Genomic DNA, 18,259 nt, shown 5'->3' with positions numbered 1-18,259 from the left:
TAAAGGCATGAGTCACCACCCTGGCTCCTTGTCTTTTTTCTTTCTTTGTTTGTTTGTTTGTTTATAATTGCCTTTGTTTAGGCCACAGAGTGAGGTACCTGCTTGGAGTTACTATAGAAGACATTACAGGTGGTATGAATGTGTGTGTGGTTATATGTACACTATCATGAGGCTACAGAATCTGAGTGAACCCCACCCTGAAATTTCCAGGTGTTTCCATGGCACAAAGGTGACTGTTATTGAACACTTGGCCTGGTCCAGGGTTTATATGGGTGCATTTTCACCAAGGAACACTTAAATCCCCATGAGGGGAACAGTCAGATGGGCAAAGGTGTCTGCTTGCCCCCGAGGACTTCTTGTCTCTGTTCTGTAACACCAGTACATCCTAAGGCAGCACTCCATTAAGCCCACTGTTCTGACTGCATAATCAAAAACTTCAGCAAGGTATATGTAGGACATTACAGGACTAAGTTGGTAGGAGGGAGTTTAAAGAAAGATCTGTGAATTAGAATGGCCAACTTTCAATGTTGAGTGACCCCAGAAGGAACTTTACCTGTGACTAAGCTGGAGGCAGTGCTTTGGGCTCAGGCTTCGAAGAGAAATCCACACATAATTATTATAATTAATCACACTTCATCCCACCCTGAGTAGGGGCCACTGTCCACTTTGACAGACCAGGAGCCCTAGACTAAAAAGCAGAGCTCTGCCAATAACCACCCATCAGCCTGACCTGAGGGGCCATGTCCCTAACCATCATGTGCACTGTGTTAGCACAGGGCCATGCGCCCATGCTGAGACCATCTGCTTTCCCTGCAGGCACCAGATGCATTCTTTTTCTTAGTATCTTAAATTTGTTTTGTAAGGAGATGAGCATGAGAGAGAGAGAGAGAGAGAAAGAGACTGGATGAATGAATATGGGTGCACCAAGGCTTCCAGCCACTGCAAATGAACTCTAGATACATATGCCACTTTGTGCACCTGGCTTTACATAGGTGCTGGGGAATCAAACCTGGGTCATTAGGCTTTGCAGGCAAGCACCTTAACCACTGGGCCATCTCTCCAGCCCTGGACGCATTCTTGCATTCACCATTTCCTGTAATGCCAGAGGCCTTCCCCTTACTGCCTCCATGACCCCAGTGTTTGTCTTAGAGCTGAAGTCACTTGTAGACCGTGCTATGAGTTATACCATAGGAGTGGACTTCATGCCCATGAAACATACAATTAATGTGAACAATTAATTTTTTATTAATTTCAATGTTTAAACAACCCAATGAATAAAAAAAAATTAAAGGGATATTTTCTCTGGAAAGGGTGGCTCACTTCAGATACCAGAGCTGTGACTCTCAAACATAGCCTTGACCTGGATGGATGTCTACTTCGGGCAGAGGCCAGATAAAGCTTCGTTTTGATAATTCACTTCCATCTTGACTTCTCGGCCTCAGATGGGGCGGGGTGTGTGTGGTCTAAAGAGGGTGCCAGGTCGCTCAACCTGCACCTCAGTGGGGAGATGTGTGGGCTCAGCAGCTGCTGCCACACTTCTCTGTGACCACAGAGGTGGGCTTGGCGGTGACACCTGGATCCGTCTTCCCTGGGACCGCCTCAGCAGTCCGCTCCACAATCTCCCGGGCTGGCTCACATGCTGGGCTCCATTTTCACAGGGGCTTGCTGGGCTGGTGCTGGCACACTTGGTTGGATGATCGCAGATGGCACAGGATTTTGTGGTGCCAGCTTCGCCTTGGGGCACTGCTGGAGGAACTCCTGCAGGCTGCAGCCATGACTGCTCGTCCTGAGTCCTGAGCCCGCATATCATAGGAACTCTGGTGTCCCGGCTGGACATGATGAAGAAGAGAAAGAGACTCACTTTTGGTGGGAGCAGCCCTAGAAGTCAAGGCGATATGGGAGTTTCAAGATGAGTTGAATTTCTCAACATTTTCCCAACTTTCCAGAGGCACACTAGACCCACCCCCTCCTTTCTTTTTTTTTTTTTTTTTATAAATTTTTTATTTATTTATTTGAGAGCGACAGACACAGAGAGAAAGACAGATAGAGGGAGAGAGAGAGAATGGGCGCGCCAGGGCTTCCAGCCTCTGCAAACGAACTCCAGACGCGTGCGCCCCCTTGTGCATCTGGCTAACGTGGGACCTGGGGAACCGAGCCTCGAACCTGGGTCCTTAGGCTTCACAGGCAAGCGCTTAACCGCTAAGCCGTCTCTCCAGCCCCCACCCCCTCCTTTCTGCTAAGGAGTCCCCAGTGCCTGTCTCCACAATGGGACACCTCACCAGACTGGGCTCCAACTCTGTCTGGGGGTGGGGGACAAGTGCAGCTTGTGGAGCCAATGTGGGAGCACCCGCCAGTGAAAGCTACCTCCTCCTCACGGTCTCGGCCACCGCCCGTGGTCCTTTGCACCTCTGTGACGGGCCTCCTGTGATCCCAACGCTCCAAAGGTTTCTGTAGCTCCTATAGATGAGTAGGTCTGGGGAAGTCTTGTTTAGAGTGGAGAATGCTCAAGCTGCTTCTGAGTGTGCAACATTCGGAGTTTCCCAAGCACATTTGAGGAATGTAGCCTTCCAAAGTTTAATGAGAAGCCTGTTTTCTGGGGGCGGGAAGGGGCGGTTGTCAGGGAGCAGATTCAGAAGGCTGGCCCTAATCCCCAGCACCGCCATGCACTTAGCAAGGAGAGATTCCCCAGGCCATGCTCGGTTGGGCATGATAAGCAGAGACATAGGGCCCTTGTGTACCTCCTGCCCAGATGCTGAGCTTTTAGCTGCCATCTTCCTTTCTGCTCCCTGGTAACATGGACCCCCCCCCCATCCCTGTCCCGAATATTTCCATCACTCCCCTGCACATGAAGTCCCAGGCTGACCTCAGTCCCCTAATGGAACTAAGGGCCACTGTCAAGCTCTCCAGTAAGAGTTCCTCAAATCGTCCCACATCGGGGCTGGAGGGATGGCTTAGCGGTTAAGGCATTTGCCTGCAAAGACAGAGAACCCAAATTCGATTCCCCAGGACCCACATAAGCCAGATGCACGAGGGGCCACCTGCGTCTGGAGTTCGTCTGTAGTGGCTAGAGGCCCTGGAGTGCCCATTCTCGCCCCCCATCCCTCTTTCTCTGTCAAATAAATAAAATATTTAAAAAAATATATCCCAGCCAGGTGTGGTGGTGCACACCTTTTAATCCCAGAACTCTGGAGGCAGAGGTACGAGGCCACCCTGAGACTACATAGTGAATTTCAGTCAGCCTGGGCTAGAGTGAGACCTTACCTCGAAAAACCAAAAAAAAAAAAAAAAAAAAAAATTTAAAAAATCATAAAATAAATTCCACATTGCGGGTAGCTAACCTCCCTTCTTCATCCGGAGCCCACTCACATCATTGGGTTCTGTTTCTCATCAGTATCAGAGCCCAAGTCCAAGGGAAGGGTCATTTGTTAGTTCCTAATCCCCCCCCACCCAATGGAGTTGGCTGGAGTTTTGGGGTGGAAATAAAGGCCAAGGAGAAGGACAAAGATGGCGATTTGGTGTGTTGGCGGTTAATCAGAGTTCTGCACTAAGTGCCTGGGAACTCTAGCCTCGCAGGTGCGTTGGTGTGTATGGGATGAGTGGCCCCCCAAGAAGCATGTCCCCAGATTATCTCCGTGGGCAGAGTTTCTGGGTGTGCCCTTTGTGGGGTCTTTGAACATGTGCTAGGTGGGTAGTGTCTGAAATCTTACGAGAAAAGGGCTGGGCCCTGGTCTAAGAATGGGGGTGTCCTACAGAAGGCGTCTTCTTTGGGGAGTGGGGGTTAAGTTAGTTGGATGTGCTCATTCACCTCCTCAACAGGTTTAACGCCTCCACGTGGGTGGAAAATGTTGGGAGGTGAAATGGAAGTCCTCCTTTTGAACCGCAAGGGGCACTTGGCTCACAACGTAGTTGATGAAGTTGAAGGACAAACAGGAGAAAGCTACCTTCTTGCAGGAAGTTATTTAGGAACAGACGCCCAAAGGGAGAGCAAATTCTGTCCAGCTAGGAAAAACTGAAACTTGAGTCTGACTCGCATTTCTTCAAGATGGCCGCCACTAACAGCCCACCAGGAATTTCCGGCTTCTTCAGCTGGGCCCCTCTGGGCCCGCCCCCTGAATGCGGGAGCCAATAAGATTGTGACTCCTCCTGGGTCTGCCGATGACTACAGCCAATGGGTTCTCTGCTTACCCACCTGAGCCTGATGACAAGGCTCACCCTGATTGGATGGCTGATCTATATCTCTTCCATCTTTGGCCTCGTGACACTGGCCTGAACATCCTTGCAAGGCTGTCCCTCCCAGTCTCATTGGGACCAGCCTGGCTTGGAAGGGGGACTACTTATCTTGGCTTGAGGATTTTTCTTGTCTTCCATCTGTGTCACTTTGGTTGTATGTAAGATCTTTTTAAAAACTTAAAAAAAAAGTTATTTATTATTTGTTGAGGGAAAGAGGCAGATAGAAAGAGAATGGACATGCCAATGCCTCCAGCCACTGCAAACGAACTCCAAACACCTGGGCCACCTTGTGCATCTGGCTTACGTGGGTACTGGGGAATCGAACCTGGGCCCTTTCCTTAGGCTTCTCAGGCAAGCACCTTAACTGTTAAGCCATCTCACCAGCCCTGGATGTAGGATTCAGCTTTGATCTCTGAGTCCTTTACTATTTAATTTTCTCAAGTGTGTTATTTGAAGGGGCTTCTATGTCTGATCTTTCAAGTGTGTGTGTGTGTGTGTGTGTGTGTGTGTGTGTGTGTGTCTGTGTCTGTCTAACTACCCCAGCTTTTTTTCTAGATATCAATTTCCCCTAAATAAACCTCATGACTTATGATTTCTCCCTAAATAAACTCAGTAAGTCATAATTTATCCTTCATGAGCCCATTTTATCAATTCTTTGTTAAAGGAGGATAAGGAGCCAAAGTTGGGGTTCACAAGTTTGTGAGGCCCCTCCTGAACCCCCAAATCCTGCATCATATTCATTACTTTCCAGGCCAGTGACACAAAGGGAGACTTTTGCATTCTGGAGAGGGAAGAAGGGTGGTTCAAATGTGGAAACGGTTGCAGACTGCTAAAGGACTCATCGCCCGCACTGGTGAGTAAAGTGTCTGTTCCCACTGAAACACACATACACACAGCATGATACTGTGGTGGCCCAGGTGATCCCAGAGGCTTCGTGGTATATGGGTCCAGTATCACTTTTCTTCTATGCGTGGGATTTCTTCAAAGGCATTGAGCACAATTGGCCACCCATCTCTATACTCTCCCAGGACCCCTATTCCAGGTGTCCCTGAGTCGTTGGCACACAGAACCTGAGAAATGTCAGGGCATCCTGCACTGTCCAAGGTCTCTGGACAAATGGGTCCAGTTTAGGTTGCTTCTCCTTCATGACTGCCTGGTCACCACGGCTCCAAGTTCTCTTGGCCTCTGTCAAGGAAGTGAGGCCGCTTCCTGCTCTGCTGTGACATGATGATCTCTTGCTCAGACAAGACTTTTGCAGTCTCCTCTCCTTTTCCCCCAGGGACAACTGGACACAGTTACAGCATGTTACTGGAACAGTTACAGGATGTTGAACCACCCCACCCCACCCCACCCCACATTCCTGGGAAGCCTGGCTGCCGCCCACTTTTCAGCTTCAAAGAGGCAGAGCTGGGTTCTGATCCATCCTCTCCTTCACACCGGTACTGTCACTAGACAAGTCACTTGGCCTTTCTAATCCATTCTGGAGGAAAAGAGGAATGGAGGGAGGGAGAGAAGGAAGTAAGAAGGGAGAGAATAAGGGAGGGGAAGTTCTGGAATTAAAGGTGTGTGCCATCACACACCTCTCTCTTCCTCTCTCTCTCTCTCCATATATATTTAAATTCATTTACTTATTTGAGAGAGAAATTGGCAGATAAGAGAGAGAGAGAGAACCAGCACATCAGGGCCTCTAGCCACTGCAAACAACTCTAGATGTATGCAGCCCCTTGTGTATCTGGTTTAAGTGGGTTCTGGGGAATCAAACCAGGGTCCTTAGGTTTTGCAGGCAAGCGCCTTAACTGCTAAGCCATCTCTTCAGCCCGGTGTCCTTTTGTTTTTTTTTTTAATAAGGATACAAATATAAATCCCTTCATAAAAGCCTCACCCTCATTACATTATGGAAATTATCACTTCACAGAGAGCTCAGTCAACTCTTCTTTTTTTTTTTTTCATTTATTTTATTTATTTGAGAAAGAGAGAGACAGAGAGAGAGAGAGGGAGGGGGGGGGAGGGAGGGAGGGAAAATATGGGCATGCCAGGGCATGTAGCCAGTGGAAACAAACTCCAAATGCATTTGCCACCTTGTGCATCTGGCTTTATGTGGATACTGGGGAATTTAATCTGGACTATCAGGCTTTGCAAGCAAGTGCTTTTAACTATTGAGCCATCTCTTTAGCCCCTTAATTATATTTTTAAAAAATATTTATTTTAGAGAAAAAATTGGGCTGGAGAGGTGGTTTAGCAGTTAAGGCACTTGCCTACAAAGCCTAGGAACTCAGATTTGATTCCTCAGTACCCATGTAAGCCACATGTTCAAGGTGGCACATGTGGCTGGAGGCCCTTGCATGCCCTCTTTCTCTCTCTATCTGCCTCCTTCTTTGTTTCTCTCCCAAATAAGTAAATAAGTAAATAAATAAATAAATAATTTTAAAAAAGAAGAAGCTGGGTGTGGTGTGCTCACACAGGCCTTTAATCCCAGCCCTTGGGAGGCAGAGGTAGGAGGATCACTGTGAGTTTGAGGCCACTCTGAGACTATGTAGTAAATTCCAGGTCAGCCTGAGCTCGAGACACTACGTTAAAGTTAAAAAGAGAGACAGAGAGAAAATTAAAGAGAATGAATATGGGTTTCTCAGGGTCTTTTTGCAAACAAATTCCAGTAGCATGTGCTACTTTGTGCATCAGGCTTTGTAAGAAAATGCTTTTAACTACTGAGCCATCTCCCATCCTTATTTCTCCCTTCTAAGAGAACAACCTAGTGACAGGTCAGAACCCTTATCATATCTTTCCTTCTTTTCCCTTTCTCCTTTTCTTTCCCCCTTTCCTCCCTTTTCTTTCTCCTTCCTTCCTTCTTTCTCCCCCCACCTATTTTTCTTTCTTTCTTTTTTTTTTGGTTTTCCAAGGTAGGTTTTCACTCTAGCTCAGGCTGATCTGAAATTCACTCTGTAGTCTCAGGGTGGCCTTGAGCTCATGGTGATCTTCCTGCCTCTGTCTCCCAAATGTTGAGATTTAAGGCGTGCACCACCACACCCAGCTTCTTTCTTTCTTCTGCTCCCTCCCTCTCTCCTTTTCTCTCTTTCTGAGATAGGGTCTGAAGCTTACAACAGTCCTCTTTACTCAGCTCCCCAAGTGCTAGGGTTACAGATGTGAACTGCCACATCCAGTTCTGAATTTTCTCTTTGTTTGTTACTTTGGTAACCCCTTCCAAAGAGATTGCATTTATTTATTTGTTTGGTTGGTTTTTTGAGGTAGGGCCTCACTCTAGCCCAGGCTGACCTGGAACTCAGGGTGGCTTCGAACTCATGGTGATCCTCCCACCTCTGCCTCCCAAGTGTTGGGATTAAAGGTGTGCACCACCAGGTCTGTTTTTTAAAATATTTTATTAATTAATTTATTTGAGAGAGAGAGAGAGAGAAAGAGAGAAGAAGGAGGAGGAGGAGGAGGAGGAAGAAGAGGAGGCAAAGAGAAAGAGAGAATGGGACAGTCAGGGCTTCTAGCCACTGCAAACGAACTCCAGACCCATGTGCCCCTTTTGAGCATCTGGCTTATGTGGGTCCTGGGGAATCAAACTGGGGCCCTTAGGCTTCGCAGGCAAATGCCTTAACTGCTAAACCATTTCCCCAGCCCCCAGGAAATTTTTATTTATTTTGTTTTTTGAGGTAGGTTCTCCCTCCATTGGCTACATATGACTCAAGCTCCTCGATGTTGTCACTGTTACATCAGCACGTAAAACTACAAGTGTGTGTCAAAGGCAAATATTTTAATTAACTAGAAATAAAATCCATAGTCAACATGTATTTCCTCTTTTTTTTTTTTTAGCCTAAAGAAAGTTCTGAACAGAGTATCAATCAAGATTACATCACAAAAACTTTAAATGTATTTACAGAGTGAATAAGTTACATAGATGAACTCTGAATAGGTTTCTGATGTGCGAGAGATTCACATGCACACACCGGACACTTGACAGCATTAAGTTTAAGGAGGAAAGTTAAGAACGGCCCTTTACATATATATATATTACAAAGAAAAAAATATGACATTCTTAAGACACAAAGTGACAGCTCATGTTTTGTCTTGATGACCCTACTTCTGGCTATCCGAGTGGATATTAAAATATGCATGCGTGACAGGTGAAACGACTTGGACTTCATGTGAATGAATCATTTTTCTACAAAATGGCAAAGTTAATTCAAATTAACACTCATCCTTCTGTAGTATAAATATGCTCACAAAAAGCAACCTTCTGGTAAAAAGCAGCCAAGATCCTTACAAAGAGTCTATCTGGACCATTTCAGGTGCAGAGATCCGAAGTCTTCAGCAACAGTGGCCTAGCAATGGCGGAAAGGTACCTCGTGGCAGCTCCCTTTTAATAGTCTTTGTATCAAATACCAGTGTGCAGGAAATTGTAGCCCATCTACAATTCCCTCTTCCAGAACACAGGCTATCAGCTTTTGATCGTCTTACAATGTTTCAGTGGCCAGCTTCATTCCGCCTGTCCCTTTCTCACCACCCCCCCCCCAAAGAAAAAGAAAAACAGGAACAAAAGAAGAAGAAAAAAAGGAGAAAGGGAAGAAAAGAACGTACAAGTTTTAGAATAGAAATTTCTTTTTCTTGAGGAAAACATTGCACTTTTGCCAATCTAAAACTGGTTCTAGGGAGGAAGGTACAGTTCTGCGTGGTGGGCTTTGGTATGCAAATGGAAGTCACCTTTTCAGTAGTGAGTTGCGCTGCTCGCTCAGTGACAGGTAACCCGAGGGCCACACAGCAGGATGGCCTCTGCTACCTCGGTTGGGATCGTATTGCTACAGGCTGGGAGTTCTGTCACCTCCTTTAGAGGAAGTCCTACAGGCCACAAGAGGGAGAACAGTCCGTCCAAGCCTTGCAAAGGCTAACAAGACACTGAAAGACGTCGCCCCGGCATGGCAGCAGCGCCAGCTTGGAAACCATGGGGGACGGAAGGCTCCTGTCAGAGACTAGTGCCAGAAACACTGGAGTCTGGGAGGAAGGTGGTAAGGACCCGGTAACTCTGGGCCCTGCGGATCATGTCCCGGATCTCCATGTTCAGCTCCATCAGCTTGGTGCAGATTTCGGTCAGGCTCTGGTTGGAGCCCACCAGTGCATAGGTGCCCGTCTGTCCCAGAGTCTGGTGACGGAAATAAATATTCAGTAGTGTCTGGACCTCATCATCCGAGCTGCTTCCGAAGATGTCATTGGGCCACAGGCTTCTGCAGTCAAGAAAGAATAACATAGATGAGTGGTACCATAGGTCACACAGTGGGGGTGGGAGTTATGAATTAGTATCTTTTTTATTTTAATTTTTGGTTTTATGAGGTAGAGTCTGTCTCTAGCTCAGGCTGACCTAGAATTCACTACGTAGTCTCAGGCTAGCCTTGAACTCACAATAATCCTCTTACCTCGGCCTCCCAAGTGCTAGGATTATAGGCATGTGCCACCATACCTGGTAAGAATATTCTTTAAAAAAACACTTTTATTGCCAGGCGTGGTGGTGCATGCCTTTTATCCCAGCACTTGGGAGGCCGAGGTAAGAGGATCAGCATAAGTTCGAGGCCACCCCGAGACTACATAGTGAATTCTAGGTCAGCCTGGGCTACAGTGAGACCCTACTTTGAAAGAAAAAAAATCACTTTTATCGAAATATGCTCTTATTTTATATGATTCACCCATCTAAAGGATAAAAATACCTTGAGAGTCTGCCCTGTGTCTCTGGACATGACGCTGGGAACGAGCGTCTTTACTAAAACCACCCTTAAAAGAACCGGTAGAGCGACCTGCATTCCCTGATTTGCCGTAAAGCTTTGCCAAGTTCGTTGTTCTTGAGGCACTCCAGCATGGACTGGATGGCTGTCTCCGTGGACGTGAAGGTCGGCTCGGACCACGCGCCCTCTATGTAAAGCGGGTCAGCAGCGATGGCTGTGGTGGCCTCCTTGAGCCTCCTCTTCAGGTCACTCAGTTCTCTGGACATGTTCAGCAGCTGTTTAAAAATTTTGACAAGTGTATTTAGGGGCGAGTTGCATTTTACATCCTCAAAAGAAAAACACATCCCATCACGAGGGTGTGGCTGACCAGAGGCTTAATACTTTGGTAAACTGAGAGAACTGGACGTGGTGGTACATGCCTGTAATGACAGCACTTGCATATAGTGAGTTCAAACCCAAGCTGGGCTTCACAGTGAGACCCTGGCTAATAATAAGAAAGAAAGAAAAAGAAAATAAAGAAAAAGACAAGACAAAGGACTCTGACCTCTCCAGTATGTGTAAAGGATTGGGGTGGTAGATTCTCAGTGGGTAGCATGCTTTCTGTGGTGGTCTGATCCAGGTGTCCCCCATAAACTTAGGTGTTCTGAATGCTAGGTCCCCAGCTGATGGAGAATTGGGAATTAACGACTCCTGGAGGGAGTGTATTGTTGGGGGCGGGCTTATTGGGTGTTATAGCCAGTTCCCCCTTGCCAGTGTTTGGCACACTCTCCTTTTGCTATTGCCCACCTTATGTTGGTCAGGGGGTGATGTCCACCCTCTGCTCATGCCATCGTTTCCCCCTGCCATCGTGGAGCTTCCCCTTGAGCCTGTAAGCCAAAATAAATAAACCTCTTTTTCCCACAAGCTGGGTGATTTCTACCAGCAATGCAAACCTGACTGCAACCCTTCCCCATGGAAAAGATTCTGACTTCATTTAGAATGTTTCCTGCCTGGGCTGGAGGTGTAGCTCAGTGGTAAAGTGCTTGCTTCACGTGCACCAGGCCTTCCGTCCTAGCACCAGCAAATCAACAGCAACAAACCTTTCCTGCTTAACTAGAAAGGCCTATGATCAGTGGCCAACCACACAAGACAGCTGACTCAAGAGTTGTGTAGATGTGGTTTCGGCAGCACCATAACCCCTCCCTTCACAGGTGAAGCATTCCGGGACTCCCAGTGGATGCTTGAAGCCTTGGGCAACAAAACAAAAGTAACAAAATAAAATAGCCATAGCAATGTATCAAAACAGAAGTTACTCATTTTCACTTACTATTTTTGGGCTGCAGTTTACTATGGATAACTGAAACCGTGGGAAGAGAAATAGAAAAAAGCAGGAATGACATATACTGCCAAGATTGGAATGTGACTTCTCCCTGAACTCCCCTTGTGTAGATCAATCCCAAATCTTATGGTAACTGGTATTAAGTGGGTGGACCCTTAATTCGATTATTGTACCCACAGGCAGGACCTCTGGGAAATGAGATTAAATTAGATAACGCTGGGTCTTCCAGAACTGAATCTTGATGGCTTTATAAGGAAAGGCAGAGAGACAGACACACAGATCCAGGTGGGCTTCCACCATGCTCTGATGCCGATGGCTCTGGCCAGACTATCTGGGCTTCTAGCCTGCAAAACTGTGAATTAAGAAGGCCTTTTCTCTTTTCAGATGGCAGTGACCTTGGGATGACTCAGAAGGCACCATGGTGCTGAGAAGTGACAGAGGAGTGCTCAGCTCTGAAACAACTCTATCACACCTTCCAAGGCTCAGGGTCCATTGCAGAAGAGGCGGTGGACTCCTTACAACATGCATGCTCCTCCAGACACAAAATGGCCTGGATATCCATGACCTCACAGTGCCTGACACTACCTACACAAGACCATCATAATAGGAGAAAAAGACGATGACATCAAAATAAAAGAGAGAGTGAGGGGGGAGGGGATATGATGGAGAGTAGAGTTTCAAAGGGGAAAGTGGGGGGAGGGAGGGAATTACCATGGGTTATTGTCTACAATTATGGAAGTTGTCAATAAAAAAAAAAAAGTGGTACTGGAATATGGCCATTGCTGTGACTCTCCCTGAAGATGTGGAAGGGTGTATGGAACTGACTCACAAGAGGTTGGAAGAGTTTGGAGGAACAGGGTAATTGCCAAGTTATCTCTCTAGCCCTGATTTTTTATTTTATTTATTTTATTTGGGGGGGGAGAGAATGGGCACACCAGGGCCTCTAGCCACCGCAAACAAACTCCAGACACATGTGCCACCTTGTATATCTGGCTTACGTGGCTACTAGAGAATTGAACCTAGGTCCTTAGGCTTTACCCGGCAAGCACCTTAACTACTAAGCCATCCCTCCAGCCTGCTCTTTGCTGTTTGTTTATTTTGAGAGAGAGGGAGAGAAAGAGAAAGAGGCAGAGAAAAAGAGAGAATGGGCACGCCAGGGCCTTCGGCCGCTATGAATGAACTCCAGACACATGTGCCCCCTTGTACGCATGTGCAACATTGCACACTTGCGTCACTGTGTCTGGCTTACTTGGGACCTGCAGTTCTGAATGGGAGTTCTTAGGCTTCACAGGCAAGGACCCATGTCAGCCAGATATACAAGTTGGCACATGCATCTGGAGTTCATCTGCAGTGGCTAGAGGCCCTGGTGCATCCACTTTCTCTTTCTGTCTTTTATCTACCTCTATCTCTCTCTCTTAAATAAATAAATAAAATATTTTAAAAATCAGCAAGAGAGAGAGAGCAAGCGAGCTGTGGGGCTGTCACTGCTAAGTCTGAACCCCACACAAGGTCTCTCTGTAGACGCAAGTCCTGGAGAGCAGCTGAACGTTCCAGCACCAGGCTGAGTTACTAGGTGAACCCACTCCATGTACCACAAGACCCTCTAATACATGACTGCCCCAAACTCACAGACCAGGTAAGTTCAAACAAAAAGAACCTTCAGGTGATTAGCTGCCCATGCCTTTAATCCCAGCACTCGGGAGGCGGAGGCAGGAGGATCACCGTGAGTTCGAGGGCACTGTGAGACTATATAGTGAATTCCAGGTCAGCTGGGCTACAGCAAGACCCTACCTCAAACAACAACAAACAAAACAAAACAAAACAAAACAAAAAAAAAAAAACAAAAGCAGAAAAGCCCTATCAAATGCTAAGATATCTGGCTTGCCAATGGGAATGCTTCTATACTTAATGGTCAGTGGAGGGGCTATTTGGGAAGCAGTCTCTCTCCATGAGCCTAGTGAGGCCAAAGGTCTCACACTGGAGCTGCAGCTCCGACTCAGGCCCTGCACTCAGTTCTGGGGGAGCCCGCACTATTTGCAGATCCCATGCACGCCCTCTCCCAGTGATCTTTGCTCTCTCATGGTGCAACGTTCAAGGACGATGAATATGAAAGAAGGTCCCTGAGGCAGTAAATGACCTAAGAACAGAGTTATGGATTACTGCGGGGTTGGGGGGAGCAGGGGACACTCCAACGTAAAAGGAAGCCATACAGCCAACATGGTAGATAAGCCACTGCCTTTGATCCTTCCTTTGCCTTTCTAGAAATTTGCTTCCTCCACCTGGATGAAAATATAATGGCAGCAAAAATCATAGGCTTCTGTGTATATTTATGTATGCTTGTATTCTGTTTGTGTGTGTGTATCTGTGTGCTAGGATCTCTTGCCTACAATCAAATGCCTTTCCAGCTTTATGTGACAGGTTGGGGAATTGGCCTCAGGCCGTCAGGCTTTTTAAGCAAGTGCCTTTAACTGCTAAGCCATCTCTTCAGTGGCTGGAGGCCTGGACACACCCAATCCTCTCTCTCTCTGATCAGGGGCTGGAAAGATGGCTTAGCAGTTAAGGCGCTTTCCTGCAAAGCCTAATGATCCGGGTTCAATGCCCTAGTAAATGTGAAGCTAGATGCACAAGGTGGTGCATGCATCTGGAGTTCATTTGCAGAGGCTAGAGGCTCTGGCATGCCCATTCTCTGTCCCTACCTGCCTCGTTCTCTCACTCTCTCAGATAAATATGCAAATAAAATATTTTTTAAAAAAAATTGCTGATCAGATTAGCTGCTGATTAGGTTCGATTAGAGCCACGGAGAGGATCGACTGCTAATTGGGTCAGCCATGACGTTCTCAGCATCGCGTCGCTCATCCCCAGGTCACCAGAGGCCTCTGGAGTCAAGTTCTGAGAGTCTAGCACAGCAGCCCATGTGTGAAACACCTGCGTCGCCAGCTGCGGCTGCTCGGGTTCTCTTCTTCACTGGGGGATCTCGCTGTTGGCAGCAGGTGCGGAAGGGGGTCCATTCCAGCCCAGGAGACACGGTTCTCCCCAGTGTGATGAGAAAGGTGACCCTTTGCTAGTTTGTTTCACTCCTCAATCCAGTCAATTTTCTGGTGGCACTGACCCTTGCAAATAGGGTGCTGACGAGGGGGATGGACTTAAGGGAAGCGTTTCACACTCTCTGAGACTGGCTTCTTGCCATCGGAGAAGGGAGGACACTTTCCTTTCCTCCTGCCAGCTTTATCCTCCCTGCAAACCAACTGGCTTCCCCATCAGACGTGGAGGAGCCAGTCATCGAGTGGAACCGGAGCAGGAACCCTACTAAGGTGGTGAATGGGGTGTCTGGCTCAAAGTGAACCCTGCACGGCACGTTTAGTTGTTATTAATCAAGTCAGGGCTTGGAGAATAACTCACTGGTAGAGTGTTTGTCCACTATGAAGCCTCAGGTTCAATCCCTAGCAAAACCCCCAAAACATCCTACAGCAGAGTTCCACCACCCCACCATGGTAACCACTGTTTATCCGCACATGGTTTGGACCCTTCAAACGTCCTGAAGAGGCGGAGTTTTGAAGACTTCATCTGAAAAATAATTCTGTCAATCTCATGTCGAAATGGTAATGTTTTAGCTACTAGGTTAGATAGGATATAAGTAAGAAGTTAAATTTTTGTATATTGCATATATGTGTCACATGATACGGGCTGGTGTAAGTAGTAAAACAATGACTATAAGGAAGCAGATTAACACATCCGACGTCTCACAGTTACTCTTTTTTTTTTTTAATATTTTTTGTTCAGTTTTTATTTATTTATTTGAGAGTGACAGACACAGGGAGAAAGACAGATAGAGGGAGAGAGATAGAATAGGCGCGCCAGGGCTTCCAGCCACTGCAAACGAACTCCAGACGCGTGCGCCCCCTTGTGCATCTGGCTAACGTGGGACCTGGGGAACCGAGCCTCGAACCGGGGTCCTTAGGCTTCACAGGTAAGCGCTTAACCGCTAAGCCATCTCTCCAGCCCTCACAGTTACTCTTGATGATGACAGCTAAAAGGTTATTTGAGAAAAATCTCTAATACAGTACTACAAAACCAGTGCTCAAGTTGTACTCTGTATCTCGAGTCGTGTTCACTTTACACACCCACTGTGTTGTATCCTCTGACCTACAGTCGCCGTCTCCTCTCCCCTCACCTGCCCCTAGGCTTTGTTCCCTGTGTATGTGAGCTTTTAAAATTATAAAACATGGAGTATATTTTTCTTTCTGTATTTGGTTTGTTTTATTTAGCATATCTTATGCTCATCCACGTATGAATCTTTTTTTTCTTTTTTTCCTTTTGTTTTTAATTTTTTTCTTTTTTGGTTTTTCGAGGTAGGGTCTCACTCTAGCCCAGGCTGACCTGGAATTCACTATGGAGTCTCAGGGTGGCCTCGAACTCACAGCAAACCTCCTACCTCCGCTTCCTGAATGCTGGGATTAAAGGCGTGCACCACCATGCCCAGGTTTTTTGTTTGTTTGTTTGTTCATTAAAAAATATTAAATTTTTTTATTAACAACTTCCATGATTATAAAAAATATCCCATGGTAATACCCTCCCTCCCCCCACTTTCCCCTTTGAAATTCCATTTTCCATCATATCCCCTCCCCATCTCAATCAGTCTCTCTTTTATTTTGATGTCATAATCTTTTCCTCCTCTTATGATAGTCTTGTGTAGGTAGTGTCAGGCACTGTGAGGTCATGGATATCCAGGCCATTTTGTGTCTGGGGGGAGCATGTTGTAAGGAGTCCTACCCTTCCTTTGACTCTTACATTCTTTCTGCCACCTCTTCTGCAATAGACCCTGAGCCTTGGAAGGTGTGATAGAGATATTGCAGTGCTGAGCACTCCTTTAAAAATATTTTCATTTATTTGCAAACAGAGTTGGGGTAATGGGCGTGGCAGGGCTTCTTGCGGTTGCAAATGAACTCCAGACACATGTGCCACTTTGTGTATCTGCTTTATGTGAGTACTGAGGAAATGAACCTAGGCTGGCAGGCTTTGCAAGCAAGCACCTTTTAACCACTGAGCCATCTCCCCAGCACCCTGTTTGTTCATTCTTATTCTTTTTAAAAATATTTTTAGTTATTTATTCATTTTTAGAGAGGGAGAGACACAGAGAGAGTGTGTGAGGAAGAGGAAGAGGGAGAGAGACAGAAAGAGAAAGGGAGAGAGAGAGAGAGAGAGAATGGGTATGCCAGGGCCTCCAATCACTGCAAACGAACCCCAGGTGCATGGGCCGGCCACCTGTGCATCTGGCTTATGTGGGTACTGGGGAATCGAACCTAGGTCCTTAGGCTTCACAGGCAAGTGCCTTCACTGCTGAGCCATTTCTCCAGCCCCATTTATTTATTTATTTTGAGTTTTTGAGGTAGGGTCTCATTCTAGCTCAGGCTGACCTAGAAATCAGTGTGTAGTCTCAGGGCGGCATCGAACTCACGGTGATCCTCCTACCTCTGCCTCCCAAGTGCTGGGATAAAGGCGTGTGCCACCACGCGCGGCTCCAGCCCCATTTTTATTCTTTCTTTGCGTGTGATGTATGTACATCTATGTGCTCTTGTGGCCCCTCATGCGCTTGCTGCCTGTAGGGCGTATCCACCTGCAGTGGGGTGCTGGGTACTGCTCTTCTGCCTGTTCTTGTTTTGTCTTTGAGAGAGAGTCTCCCTCTAGCCCAGGCTGACCTGGGGAACTCACACTGTAGATCGTGGGTACAGACTATGTGGAAAGATAGTTTTCTGAGTACCACTTATTGAAAGGACCGCCGCCTCATCTCGCTTACTCAGGGGCAAGGCTTAGCACAGACTTGGGAGCTGTGTTTGATCGCTCCTCTGTCACAGGTTCAAGTCCCTGGGTTCTGGATACGCGGTTGGTTCAGGTGCTGAGCGGCATGACACTGCTATAGGCTTAGGCCTCAAGGTTGTGCTTGCCTTCCTGGGTGAAATATCTAATTCCCTTGGAGCCAAGGCATTGGGCTTGTTCAGGTGTCCAGTGATCACAGCTGCTCAGTCCCCGCCGGTGTGGGTTTTCCACGCCTGGCCCCTGATAGACAAAGTTTCATGTAGGCTTAGGATGCGGATCCACCGGCGTACGGTGCAACTACTCTGGAGGAAGTGAAGTACTTGGTAGGCACCTTTTCTCCAGGGCGCAGCAGCTCTGCTGGGAAATGGTGTACCACGAATGAAGGCAGACAGAGCCTCAGAGAGGGCCAGGCGCAACGACCACACCGTGCAGAGCCGCGCGCCCTCTAGCGGTGGCTCCGGTAGCAGCTTGGTGTGGGCGCCTTCTCTGGAGTACTGTACCACGCATTGCCCCAAACAGCTGCCCGCCCTGCAGGGCAGCTGAATTAACAAAGACTGGCTGGTATCTGTGACAGTAATGAGGGAGGGGTGCTCGTGCGTGCATGCGTGTGTGTGTGTGTGTGTGTGAGTGTGTATGCTTCTTGCTTAACTTTTCCTCATAAGGGGAAAGTCCTCCTGCATGGGAGCTTATTATTGCCCCTGGGAAAATGGCCTGGGGCGATGGTTGGCAGGGGCCATCTTGAGTCTCTCTCTCCCTGGCAATTTCCATCAGCGCTTTTTTAAATACTCTAGCCATTCCTTTTTTTATTTTTTAAATTTACTATTTATTTATTTGGGAAAGTGAGGGAGAGAGAGAAGAAGAGGCAGCTGCTGCAAATGAGCTCCAGATGCATGCACCACCTTGCGCATCTGGCTTACATGGGTCCTGGGGAGTTGAACCTAGGTCCTTTGGCTTTGCTGGCAAGTGCTTTAACCACTAAGCCATCTCTCCAGCCCCAGCCATGCCTTTAGATACTGATGGAAATATATCTATTTTTCATTGTTTTGGACATTAAAAATATTTTATTGCTGGGCGTGGCAGCTCACGCCTTCAATCCCAGCACTCAGGAGGCACAGGTAGGAGGATCACTGTGAGTTCGAGGCCAGCCTGAGACTAAACAGTGAATTCCAGGTCAGCCTGGTCTAGA

General features: G+C 47.3%; 1 protein-coding gene across 7 annotated transcripts in view; it reads right to left on the bottom strand.

Moving 5' to 3' along the window:
* Positions 1–7,963: 7,963 nt before the first annotated feature.
* Fry (FRY microtubule binding protein) overlaps positions 7,964–18,259 on the bottom strand; it is a 472,955-nt gene continuing 462,659 nt past the window's right edge. For all 7 annotated transcript variants that reach the window (XM_045154946.1, XM_045154947.1, XM_045154942.1 and 4 more), the window contains 2 exons: positions 10,014–10,216; positions 7,964–9,449 (listed from right to left, as the gene is read on the bottom strand). In XM_045154946.1, coding sequence (XP_045010881.1) covers positions 9,191–9,449; positions 10,014–10,216 — 462 coding nt within the window. In that variant the 3' untranslated portion in view covers positions 7,964–9,190. The remainder of the gene's footprint in view (positions 9,450–10,013; positions 10,217–18,259) is intronic.

Source organism: Jaculus jaculus, chromosome 7 (assembly GCF_020740685.1).
Source record: "Jaculus jaculus isolate mJacJac1 chromosome 7, mJacJac1.mat.Y.cur, whole genome shotgun sequence".
NCBI lineage: Eukaryota > Metazoa > Chordata > Mammalia > Rodentia > Dipodidae > Jaculus > Jaculus jaculus.
This window is presented reverse-complemented; position numbering and strand designations above follow the sequence as displayed.